Raw genomic sequence first — 12,345 nt, forward strand, 5'->3', positions numbered from 1 at the left:
ACTCCCTCCCTTTCAATGGGAGAACTAACAAGACCAGACAAAAATGCATTTATTCCTTTATTTACTAAAATATAAACTGCACATAAATCAGATGACAGGAAGCAGGGGAACGTGAACCACAAAAGAGAAAGGATAAATAAGGACAGTTCGGACAAAATAAAGCTAGTTATTGTTTGAAATGCAAAGATGTAAACAAAGAAAGAAGAACACATGAGATAAAGACAAAACTCTTATTAACCGATACCTCCTTAGGTTATGTTACAAGGTTTTTAGATGACATAATGTGCGATGAAATTTCAGTGCAATGATTAGCTGATGAGCTGTTTGCTCCTCTTCTCTTTCTGCGATGGCTTTTCTTGGATTTTCTTGGGGTCGCTCTGGCTGAGCGCGGTCCGCGTCACTGTGGACATGCCGTCGACAAACTTCGTCTTGAATAGGACGTTGGCGTTTGTGAACATGCCGTCCTTTAGTGACACGACCACAAACTGCAAAGACAATAAAAATTACAAGGTTTGGAAAAACTTTACCCATCAACTTGGTTTAAAAGAGGAATAATGGTTTACGGTATTTCACGGCATTCTGCGCAATAAAGCGAAAACCTTCATGCTTTAACTTACCTGAGAGTGTCTAAAATGCGTCCGCAGCATCTGCCCAATATTTTGTGTGTGAGACAGATCCAGAGCAGCGTCCACTTCATCTAAGATGTAGATGGGAGCGGGTTTGAACAGCAGCATGGCCAGGATGAGAGACAGGGCCACCAGTGATCTGAAAACAGACAACTTATTTACAGTATTGTTTAGATGCAATCGAAGTGACACTAAAAGGCCATACTGAATGAGGTTACTCACCTTTGCCCACCACTGAGCTCTGTGAGGTTCTCCTTCCAGGTGTTACCCAAGGCCACTTTGAACTCGAGGCCCTCCAGGACACCGCAGCCCTGCGGAGGAGCCAGCTTTGCTGTGGCTCCTGGCAACAGGGTGGAGAAGATGGAGCCAAAGTCCTTGTTTACCTACAGTGAGAGATAATGGGCAATAAATTAATTAATTTACATTAATTATTCTAAAGTTAAACAAAAAAGGAACACAACCAAAAGCCAGTATCTGAAATGCCACAACTACAGGATACTAAGAAACAAACAAAGAAAACTACACCAACAAGACAGGAAGGAGGTAATGATCTATGTGTCGTATGGAGGCAGAAAAAGAAACTAAGAAGTGCATGTGACTCCTGTAAAACAGGCAGCCAACCTGCTTTCTTCTTAATGGCCACCAGGGGGCAAAACCTATAGAAGCCTGATGTGATTCTTGGCTCAGTCACCCGTTTTGGATCAGACTGAATATACAAAATATACAAATATACAAAAATGACCCGAGTGTAAGAAAGGAGGATTACCTAACATATGTACAGTTTCACTGTCTGACCTCATTTTAAAGATGGGGTGGTGACACTCTTCATACAGCCTATGATCCTAACACCTTTATACAGGGAGTGCAGAATTATTATGCAAATGAGTATTTTGTCCACATCATCCTCTTCATGCATGTTGTCTTACTCCAAGCTGTATAGGCTCAAAAGCCTACTACCAATTAAGCATATTAGGTGATGTGCAACTCTGTAATGAGAAGGGGTGTGGTCTAATGACATCAACACCCTATATCAGGTGTGCATAATTATTAGGCAACGTCCTTTCCTTTAGCAAAATGGGTCAAAAGAAGGACTTGACAGGCTCAGAAAAGTCAAAAATAGTGAGATATCTTGCAGAGGGATGCAGCAGTCTCAAAATTGCAAAGCTTCTGAAGCGTGATCATCGAACAATCAAGCATTTCATTCAAAATAGTCAACAGGGTCGCAAGAAGCGTGTGGAAAAACCAAGGTGCAAAATAACTGCCCATGAACTGTGAAAAGTCAAGCGTGCAGCTGCCAAGATGCCACTTGCCACCAGTTTGGCCATATTTCAGAGCTACAACATCACTGGAGTGCCCAAAAGCACAAGGTGTGCAATACTCAGAGACATGGCCAAGGTAAGAAAGGCTGAAAGACGACCACCACTGAACAAGACACACAAGCTGAAACGTCAAGACTGGGCCAAGAAATATCTCAAGACTGGTTTTTCTAAGGTTTTATGGACTGATGAAATGAGAGTGAGTCTTGATGGGCCAGATGGATGGGCCCGTGGCTGGATTGGTAAAGGGCAGAGAGCTCCAGTCCGACTCAGACGCCAGCAAGGTGGAGGTGGAGTACTGGTTTGGGCTGGTATCATCAAAGATGAGCTTGTGGGGCCTTTTCGGGTTGAGGATGGAGTCAAGCTCAACTCCCAGTCCTACTGCCAGTTTCTGGAAGACACCTTCTTCAAGCAGTGGTACAGGAAGAAGTCTGCATCCTTCAAGAAAAACATGATTTTCATGCAGGACAATGCTCCATCACACGCGTCCAAGTACTCCACAGCGTGGCTGGCAAGAAAGGGTATAAAAGAAGAAAAACTAATGACATGGCCACCTTGTTCACCTGATCTGAACCCTATTGAGAACCTGTGGTCCATCATCAAATGTGAGATTTACAAGGAGGGAAAACAGTACACCTCTCTGAACAGTGTCTGGGAGGCTGTGGTTGCTGCTGCACGCAATGTTGATGGTGAACAGATCAAAACACTGACAGAATCCATGGATGGCAGGCTTTTGAGTGTCCTTGCAAAGAAAGGTGGCTATATTGGTCGCTGATTTGTTTTTGTTTTGTTTTTGAATGTCAGAAATGTATATTTGTGAATGTGGAGATGTTATATTGGTTTCACTGGTAAAAATAAATAATTGAAATGGGTATATATTTGTTTTTTGTTAAGTTGCCTAATAATTATGCACAGTAATAGTCACCTGCACACACAGATATCCCCCTAAAATAGCTAAAACTAAAAACAAACTAAAAACTACTTCCACAAACATTCAGCTTTGATATTAATGAGTTTTTTGGGTTCATTGAGAACATGGTTGTTGTTCAATAATAAAATTATTCCTCAGAAATACAACTTGCCTAATAATTCTGCACTCCCTGTACATTCATAGTGACTGAAACCTGTTAGAGAAAGACGCAGAAGTGGCTGCTGCACAAAATAAGTCCTGTTCACTGACATTACTGATTTATACCATCCACAGATATTAGATTTATTGAAAATCCTGCAATGGTAAGTTTAAAACAAAGCAAGGTGACAATAAGTATAAGTAAAGGAGAAAGAATAAATAAAGGTGCTGAGAAGTATACCTTCTGCCACGCCACGTTAAGAGCCTCGTTTTTCTTTTGGTCCAGCTCCTCAATGGTCTGCAAAATCTTTGCCTTGTCGTTCTCCACAATCCTCTTCTTCTTCATCAGATCATTGTACTGCAGAAGGGAATGATGTTACATGCAGGAACAGACAGTAGCTGAGGCCTTTCAGTTACAGATATACTTTTTCGTCCCTCCTCACCCTTTCCTCTGCCTCGTTCAGCATATTCATGGCCCTCTTGTTAACGTTCCTCTCTAGCTTGCTGGTGGTCTCCTCCAGCTTCTTGAGCCGCTGGCCTGCTTCACGCGGGTTGTTGGTCTTGAAATCATAAGAAGTGTTCGGCTGACCGAAAAAGTGGCGCTCTGAATTGATCCAGTCGTGCTCCTCCAGCATCCGAGTCACCTGAGAGATGGAAACGTGTTTATGATGCTCAAGTCATACGAGAAAAGATGAAACTCACTCCAATCTTCTGGATCAAGACAACATTAAGTGTTACTGCAGTGGGAGGACTGTGGGCTAATGAGAGTTGGCGTGTACCTTGTCAGCAGCATCCTGGCTGTCTTTGCGGTGTTTGCTGATGTTATGTTCCAGCTCCTTGATCTTCAGCTGGACCTCATTGTTTTGTTCTCTGAGCTTATTGGCCTCAGTGGACTTTGTCTGGAGGGTTGAGATGGACAGACAATTCAGTTAGTCAGTCATATCTGAAAGTTCTAACCAGTTGTGAAGCTCTCAGTGCTGAGGAGTGTGAAATGTTTTAAAATGTTTGAGTCAGAAACTGAAACTGTTGCAGTTACAACAACAATCCTCCTGTGGAAGGCTTGTAACATTATTTAATTAATAAATATATATAGATGTGTGTGTGTGTGTTAATCCCCATAGGGAAATAGTTCCTCTGCATTTAACCCATTCACCCAGTGAAGCAGTGGGCAGCCACCAATGCAGCGCCCGGGGAGCAGTGTGTAGGGACGGTGCCTTGCTCAGGGGTACCTCAGGGTAGCCGTTCAGTGGAGTCGAACCCCCGACCTTCCGATCATGGGGCCACCACTCTACCTACTGAGCCATCCCTGCCCCCCTATCCCCTGATGTATAGATAGATATAGCAGTGTTTACCTTGAGAGCTTTGTCTTGTGACACAATCACTTCCTTCTGTTTGGCCAGCTCCTCCTGGGCTTTACGCACTGCCTCCTACATTACAACAGAAAAAATAAATTAGGAAAGCATTTGGATACTTAAATTTATAAACATCACATTTGATGGTGTTTTTTGTTTTGTTTTGTTTACATAGAAAGATGGCACATGCTCAGCCCAATAATCCACAAGAGAAAAGCTATATAATTCATAATGAGGACCAAAACAACCACGTGGAAACCCTGTAACAGCCTAATTAAAGTTGTCAGACTTTTACTTAAAAGATCCGAGTTAATAATCAACTGGGATTCGTAAGAGCTTAACAAAAGAAGGAGAATCCAGTCGCCCTCTTTTTTTTCAAGCTCTTAAGACTGTCATGACCTGGATGACTGAGAACCCACACAGACAAATTGATTGTGATAAATCATAACACTTTTTAAGTTCACGTGAACGAGTTCCACCCCTGGAGTGGAGCAGTAATAAACTCATCTAAGTCTATTTGCCAAAAGACTTCTGGGAGCTACTTTGCATGTTCAAAATGGCCCAAATACCTTGTTTTGGGATACAGTGCAAGCCATGCTGTCAATCTGCTCCTGGATGGCCTTCATCGCCTCGTCTACAGCCTGAATCTGCTGCTCGTAGCCAGCCTGCTCCCTCTGCAGCTCCTCCAGCTCCAGGGCCACAGCATCAGCCTCCTGCAAACATGAGCAAAGAAAGAGTTAAATAAATAATAAATAAAACACAAAACAGACAGACACACACTGGCTGACTAAAATTCTGGCTAAAATTAAAAATATATTATTGTATATTGTAGCAATTATTCAAAGCAGTCAAAAGTTCATTTAACCTGCTGCTTCTGCTTCAGCTTCTTGTTGAAGGCATCGGCTTTGGCCTTGGCTGTATTGAGTTTCTGCTGGGCAGCTTTCAGCTCCTTCTCCCTCTCAGCTTCAGCATTCTTCATCTTGTTCTCCAGCACCTTGTATTTCTCTTCAGCCCGCTTTTGCACCTCCTTAGTAACACGCAACGTCTCCTCACTCTCCTCTGGATTAACAAACAGCACATTTGATCAAGTTAGAAAACACAAAATGCAGACTGGACGGTTTTTTGTTGCCCCACATATTTTGATTTCTCTGACCAATTGCTTTGCGCAGCCTCTCCAGCTCCTCTTGCTGCTGGTGGAAGGAGCTCTGCTGCACCTTGGCCTGCAGAATCTGTTCTTCCTCCACCTTCAGTTCATACTGCTGCTTCAGCTGACGATACCTGCAAGAGAGAGAGAGAGAAGTGTGGTGAAAAGAACAAGGAAATGTACCAGGGTAGGTGAGAAAACATGCTGGCAGCTACATCACAGTGTGTTTCTGTTGTGTTTTTTTCCCACTGCTTTTAAATACTAAATGGCGTTGTGGTGCATTAAGTCTTAAAAACCTCGTTTTTAAGAGTTTTGCTGTAAAGAGTTAAAACATGGGCATATTTTGTGTGTTTGCATGTACATACTTCTCAGCGGTTCCCTTCAGGCTGGCCAGTTGCCGTTCAGTATCCTGAAGTTGGGCCTCCTTTTCATTCAGGTTGTCCTGAACCTCCTTCACCTCCTTCAGGCTGGACAGAACTGATGCAGACTGGGAGCGAGCACCTGAGAGGAGGAAAAAAAGCCAGTTTACTTTTTGAGTGCTCGAGTGAGTTAAAATAAAACCATCAGCTGCAGGTAAAATGTTCAAAATCATCATAAAACAGTGGCAACAAAATCCAATAAATAACACATGACAGAGCACACACGTCCTCCTTGCTCTCACCTCCACTCAGAGTTCCCTGCGGGTCAAAGATGTCTCCACCGAGTGTGACTGTCTTGGTCATCACCTGCTTATCGAAAGCCACTTTTTTGGCATTGTCCAGAGTGTCGCACACCAGTGTGGCGCCAAACACATACTCCATGGCTTTACGTAGGTCAGACTCATAACCGACTAAGGACAGAGCTGTGTGAACATTGTCCACTCCAACCTGGATGAAGATAAGACAGAAAGAATGCAATAAGAGTCAATGGTAAGTTTCAGTAAACAGGGGGAAAAAAAAAAAAAAATTAAGTGCACTTTTACAACTTCTCCAAACATTTTCAAACCCAAACACTCAGAAGATTCTCTCACCAGGTTCTTGGCAGCGTTGATCACTCTGTCATTAAGTGTCTTTGCAGAGATCTTGTTCAGGGGAATGATGGTGTACCTTCGCTGCAGCTCTCCCTTCTCTAGCAACTTTTTGCCTGTCACCTACAAAAAAACAAAAATCAATAACTTCAGTTATGCCGTCCCACTGATCTGTGAATGAAAATAAATAAATAAACAACACACAGACTGGTCACACACACCTACCTCTGTGTCAACAACAATGTTATAAAGCCGTCCTCCTGCCACGACCTCCAGCGCTGTTGAATAGGAGATGTCGCTGACTGTGATCAGGTTAGCTAGAAGCCCCTTCACTTTGCTGCGGTCCCACCCTCGCTCAGGGTCCCTAAAGAGGGACATTAAAAACAACATTAACCTCCTAGGACCTGGCGTCCACATATGTGGACATCACATTTTGGGTTGTCTAGAGCAAAATACTAAATTTTGCTCTGAAGGGCCTGATATCCACTTACAAGGACATTATACTGCCACTGTTCTATCAAAATTTAAAACGAATGTCCTCAGATGTGGCTCTCATTGTTCTTAGAAACAAAAATCAGGTAAAAAAAAAAATAAAAAAAAATCATCAGGTATTTCTTTGTTTTTACATTCATTGGGTCCCAATATGCCCAAATATCAATGAGAAATTAAAAATGCATGCCATGGAAGAGTTCAGGTCTTAGGAGGTTAACACACCTGAGTTCATTAAGTAGTGTTCACTCCCTCTGAAAACACACATAAACCCTGTTTTTCAAGGAATGATTTAATCTCTAATGATTTTTTTTTAAATCCCGTTTTCGAGCATTGGCCAAACAAAATATGAAAAAAATCAAAGTCTTTAAGATAAATATACTGAAGAAATTTGATGACGTTATCAATTAACAGAGTTGGAATAATTGGAAATTATAATTATCGAAGATATTCTGAGGTAGCTAAGAGATTATTGAAATACATATTTCTTATGTATTTTTTTTTTTTTTTTTTAATTTTCCACACAGTGTCTCTTTCCTGCCTTTCAAAAGAGAGGATGTGATTCATTTGTTCGTTTATTCTTATAAATTAAATTTTGGGCTTTATTGGGGATTTATCCCAACATCATAACTGCAAACCGCTTTCAAACCCTACGACCCAGAAATGCAACTACATGTTGTGTTGACACACTCCAGAACTATTATCATTGGACTGTTCAGTACTGTGGGCATACACACACACACACACACGTGTGCACGCACACACCAACAACAACAACTGACCACAGAGAGTGGGGACCCAGGAGGGAAAAGAAATGTCCTAGCATTTTATTAGCTTGTGTCCTCTGGCACCACATAAAAACCCATATATATCTGCCATCATATCAATATATTAACAAATGGCTAAGACTCCCCTTCACAGGTACAATACAACAAAGCTAAAAGGTGAGGGAACTGTCAGCCAAGTGTGCAAAGGAATACAAGTTTATAAAAATAAATAAATAAATAAATAAATAAATAAATTTACACACCTCTACATTTTTAACATGAAACAGTTTCTCAGTGCTCCTTTTGAATTTTTTTTAATACTTCCCTAATTAGAAAATCATTAAATGTCTTTATAACATTAGATGTGGTATAATTTGATGAGATCTGAGTTCTTACTTGTAATCAAAGCGCAGGTTGGGGAAACGTGACATAAGACGCTCATGCGTCTCTTTAAGTTTAGTTATCTCTCTGGACAGCTGCCTTCTTTTTTCCAGCAGACTTTCTTCCTTCCCATCTGCAGAAGGACATAAAAAACCCTCCAGTTACTACACAGGTTTATACAGAAAAGGCACCTCATACGTGAGTGCATGTGACTCCTGTTTAAACAAATACATAAATAATCATGAATTAGTACCTTCGTAGTTGAGCTTGGCTAGCTCAGCCTCTAGTTTCTCCCTGCTGTTTTTGACAGCTTTCAGAGTGTCCTGGTCTTTTTTGTAGCCACTGTCCATCTTTTTCACCTCTGCTTGTTTGGTCTTCAGCTCAGCCTGGGCATGCTTAAGCGTCATTTGGGCCTGAGCATAAATAAGGAAGAAAAAAATAGATGGTTGGAAATTCATGATAAAATAAGAACCCAGGGAATAAGGTCAGTGAAAAAAACGTTTTCCAGTCACAGAAGCATATACGTGTAATCAGCCTTCTGCAAAAATATTTATTCTAAAAGCAAGACTCACCTGCTTGGCCTCTGTATCTGCTTTGCTTATGTCATTCTTGCAGGCCATCATCTGGCCTGCGAGTGTGGCTTCCTCTCCATCCTCGTTGGTAGAAAGACCTGCAGACACAGCTTTGAAATGCTGCTCAGCTGCCTCGAGGGCAGCGCTGTCATTCTTTCCCTCCTCCTGCAGAGCCTGAAGCTGCTTGGTCAACACAGAAACCTCCTTTTCCTTCACCACAAGCATTTTCTTGTCCTGCAGATCAAGGAAAACAACAGTTTGAATAAATGATTCAGATGTACAGATTGCCCTTGTTTGCAAGTCATAGAATAGCAAGATTTATCAATCCATTACCTCTTCCATGTTCTTTACAAGCTCCTTCCTCTTCTTTGTTTCATCTTTGAGATTTGATTTTTTTAAGTCAAGTGCACTCTGAGCTTTGGCGTCCACACGCTGAACATCAGCTAGAGCCTCTTCAAGAGACTTTAATACTCCATTTACTTCCTACAGACGAGCAGATTGATACGGATTACTTTGCTGCAGTTTGATTAAAACAAACCTATAGCATACAAATTATTTTAAAGACTTCAACAAAGGTACTGCAAAATCTGCCCACTATTATAGAAAAAAAAAAATCAAATTGTGAAAAATCGCTCCCTTTCTTCCCCAGTGTAAAGTACCTGGTCTTTTTTCTTTTGCAGCTCCTGAATCTGGGCTGTGAGCTCCTGGACTTTGCTCTCGTTCTCTGCCATGCTGGCTTGCATCTTGGCGATGTTGTCCTGCATCACTTTTAGATTCTCTGCTGACTTCAGCTTGGTCTCCTCTGCACACACAAACAGCCAGGCCACATACAGCCGCGACAAGTGCTGGATCTCACGCATCAGCTTCTGGTATTCCAGGTATGATGATCGTTCCTGTGGACAGAGGAAGGTTCAGAAATGGATATTACAACAGTAAAAACAAAAAGAACACAGGCTTCACAGGTTGAACCTGTGGAGAGAGATAGTCGGTTCAAATCTTAATGCCAAACTACCTCCTGCAGTTTCTGCATGGTTGGAGTGATTTCCTCATCCAAAATCTGAAAGAGCAAACACAACAAATGGTTTGCTTCAGCAGCAGTTTGCTGACGAACAAGTATAGATAGTGATATAGTCAGAGTGAATTAACATACAGTCTGAATCTCCTTCAGCTTGGCCTCTTTCTTCTCAATGGTCTTCTGAGCACTAATCTTTTTACATTCATACATCCTGGTACCTGCTGCTTCCTCGATCATGGCAAGGATCTGAAAGAAGAGAAGTATTCAATATTATAAGTCCTAAGAAGGGAGGGAAATAAGTGTCCTCCTAATGGGCAAAGTGTTTGTCTTACCTCTGGTGGTTTCATATTCAGAACTTTGGTGATCCTCCCCTAATGTATTAAAACAAAAGGAAAATCTTTGAATGGGGTGACAGATCATATCCATTTACAACCACAACTACACCGCTGACACAAGACTGACCTGCATGATGAGGAAATGTGGGTTGTTGACATTAAGACCAACAGAGCAGAATAAGTCCTGCACGCGAGTGTTGTTGGCATTGACTCCATTGATGAGATACTTGTTCCTGCCACCAATTACCACCTAAAAGAAAAAAAGTATATGTGTGTTAATACAAGGACTGCATAATAATCCTAAAGTCAGAGAGTTTCCTCCTTTATTTCTTTCCCCACCTGTCTCGTAACAGTGATCTCATCATGTGTTTCAAACCCCAGAGGACTCTGGCTTTTGTTGGAGTTGTCAAAGGTAATGGACACAGTGGCCTTTGTGATGCCACCCTGTCCGTTCTTGTACACCAAGTCCTGGAGGTTGGAGGCTCGCACCTGTCAGGTGAGATGAAACAAAAAAGGATGCAAATTTTGAATGAGAAACAACTACACATGCTTCTTACTTAGTTAACCTCACTTCAGGGTCACTGCACTTTTGTATTATTCAACAGTTGTTCTTCATATTTTGTTTCTCACTTTTGTGGCAGTTCAGTTTGACCTGAGTCAGTTTTCAGAAAGGATATGTTTATTTTATTATTTTTTTGTCACTTGCTATGAGAGAACAATATTGTTATAAACAAATCGTGACGGCTATTTACTTCCAGTCATGAAGCGACCGCAGTCTCAAAGTGTCGATGCCTTCTTATGCTTACTCTATTGACAGCTTCTACGAAACTACAACTAGATGTATTTCTTGTATTCATACTTCATTTTATTTTTAGATTTGTTTCGCAAAATACAGTAGTTTTCAGCACTATAACAATTTGTGACTTTCGCTTGTTACTGAGAGGAATACAACCACTGCCATTATCAAACTCAACAAAAACTCTAAGTAATCAAATATAAACAACTGTAACACTGGATTTGATAGCTTTTAAGCTAGCTTACGGACAACAGCACACTTACATGGGTGAGATTTGAAATACCCAAAAGGAAACATATCGAGTCCAAAATATTGGACTTGCCGCTGCCGTTCAATCCTGTGATGGCGTTGAAGAGTGGGTCAAAGCCGTTGATCTCCGTCCTTTGCGCGTAGGACTTGAATCCTTCGATAATAATAGACTTGATGTACATCTTTCGGGTTTCCTCTCTCAGCTGATTCCGGAGGCAAGATTTGTTACAGCCAGGTGACAAACCACCACCTTAAACGGAAAGCACCAAATATTAGCCCCGTGTTTACAACCGACAACTGGGAAACTGCTTCTTCTCTCCTCTAACTTGAATTTTGGCGGCAGGCGTGCAGACCCTGAGCCGCGAGTGCGTGCGTCCGTTGTGTGCCGGAAACAAAACAAAGAAACCTAACTACATTAAAAATATGCAGACACACAACAAGTATATTATAATGATGCAATTTTAAAATAAATAAACGTCAATGTAAAATCAAAGAAACGACGATTCTTAATTTATTATTTATTTATTTATTATTTATTTATTTATTTATTTATTGCGATATATATTTATTTTCGTTAGGCAACTTCTAAGGCAACTAAAACTCTTAGACGCGCGCGCGCGCGCGTGTGTGTTGGCGCCACCTGTAGATACGAATATGAAGTACAAGTGCATTTAGTAAAATCGTCCCGAGTCAACCTGGCCGGTCGAGAAAATACTGCATTATACTAAAAATAGTTTTAGTTAATAAAGATAATTTAATGATGCTAGATATTAAATGTTTCTTTATATAAAATCTGAAATATTAAATGAAATTGAAAAACCTGTCACTTAGAAGCGCTATGAGGCCGTTCTCCCGCTTGGGATTTAGAGAAATCGGTGATATGACTGTTAAATAACGAAAAGTAGCTCCTCTTGCTAAAAGCATTGACTAGAAGTTATAGCCTTGAATTCAAATACTAATTACACCCACGGTTATTTAACCTATGTAACCTATTGTGCAAAAGTCTTGACCCACCCCTAATTTCTTTATCTTTTGCTTCCAAGCAGCCAGAACTTCTTGTAATTGTAATAAAATGCCAAAGATAACACAGTCGAACAGGCATGAAGTACTATTTTCTGATTCACCTATTAACTGAAACCTTTGCACGTCTTGGCATGTGTGTGTGTGTGTGTGTGTTTGTGTGTGTGTGTGCCTGCCAGATATCTGGCTGAGCCCTCATCAGAAATGG

General features: G+C 41.2%; 1 protein-coding gene across 1 annotated transcript; it reads right to left on the minus strand.

Moving 5' to 3' along the window:
- Positions 1-44: 44 nt before the first annotated feature.
- Positions 45-11,456, minus strand: smc2 (structural maintenance of chromosomes 2). The gene is made up of 25 exons (XM_040024450.1): positions 11,132-11,456; positions 10,412-10,561; positions 10,200-10,322; positions 10,070-10,108; positions 9,873-9,983; positions 9,735-9,779; positions 9,382-9,615; positions 9,056-9,205; positions 8,723-8,956; positions 8,404-8,563; positions 8,166-8,283; positions 6,739-6,877; positions 6,517-6,636; positions 6,169-6,373; positions 5,873-6,008; positions 5,517-5,641; positions 5,229-5,422; positions 4,933-5,076; positions 4,364-4,438; positions 3,791-3,910; positions 3,455-3,655; positions 3,253-3,369; positions 849-1,009; positions 618-765; positions 45-485 (listed from the first exon to the last, which is right to left on the minus strand). The coding sequence occupies exons 1-25, from the start codon at positions 11,297-11,299 to the stop codon at positions 309-311; spliced, it is 3,594 nt and encodes a 1,197-aa protein (XP_039880384.1). The 5' UTR covers positions 11,300-11,456; the 3' UTR covers positions 45-308.
- Between the last annotated feature and the right edge of the window lie 889 nt (positions 11,457-12,345).

This window comes from Simochromis diagramma, unplaced genomic scaffold, assembly GCF_900408965.1.
Source record: "Simochromis diagramma unplaced genomic scaffold, fSimDia1.1 OVJJ01000302.1, whole genome shotgun sequence".
Taxonomy (NCBI): Eukaryota; Metazoa; Chordata; class Actinopteri; order Cichliformes; family Cichlidae; genus Simochromis; species Simochromis diagramma.

Excerpts from the sequence above, each read along its gene's own strand:
- smc2 (XM_040024450.1), bottom strand. The coding sequence starts at position 11,299 with ATGTACATCAAGTCTATTATTATCGAAGGATTCAAGTCCTACGCGCAA. Across the intron at positions 10,323-10,411 it reads AGATCACTGTTACGAGACAG|GTGGTAATTGGTGGCAGGAA; the intron begins GTGGGGAAAGAA and ends TTTTTCTTTTAG. Across the intron at positions 5,423-5,516 it reads GAGGCTGCGCAAAGCAATTG|AGGAGAGTGAGGAGACGTTG; the intron begins GTCAGAGAAATC and ends TTGTTAATCCAG.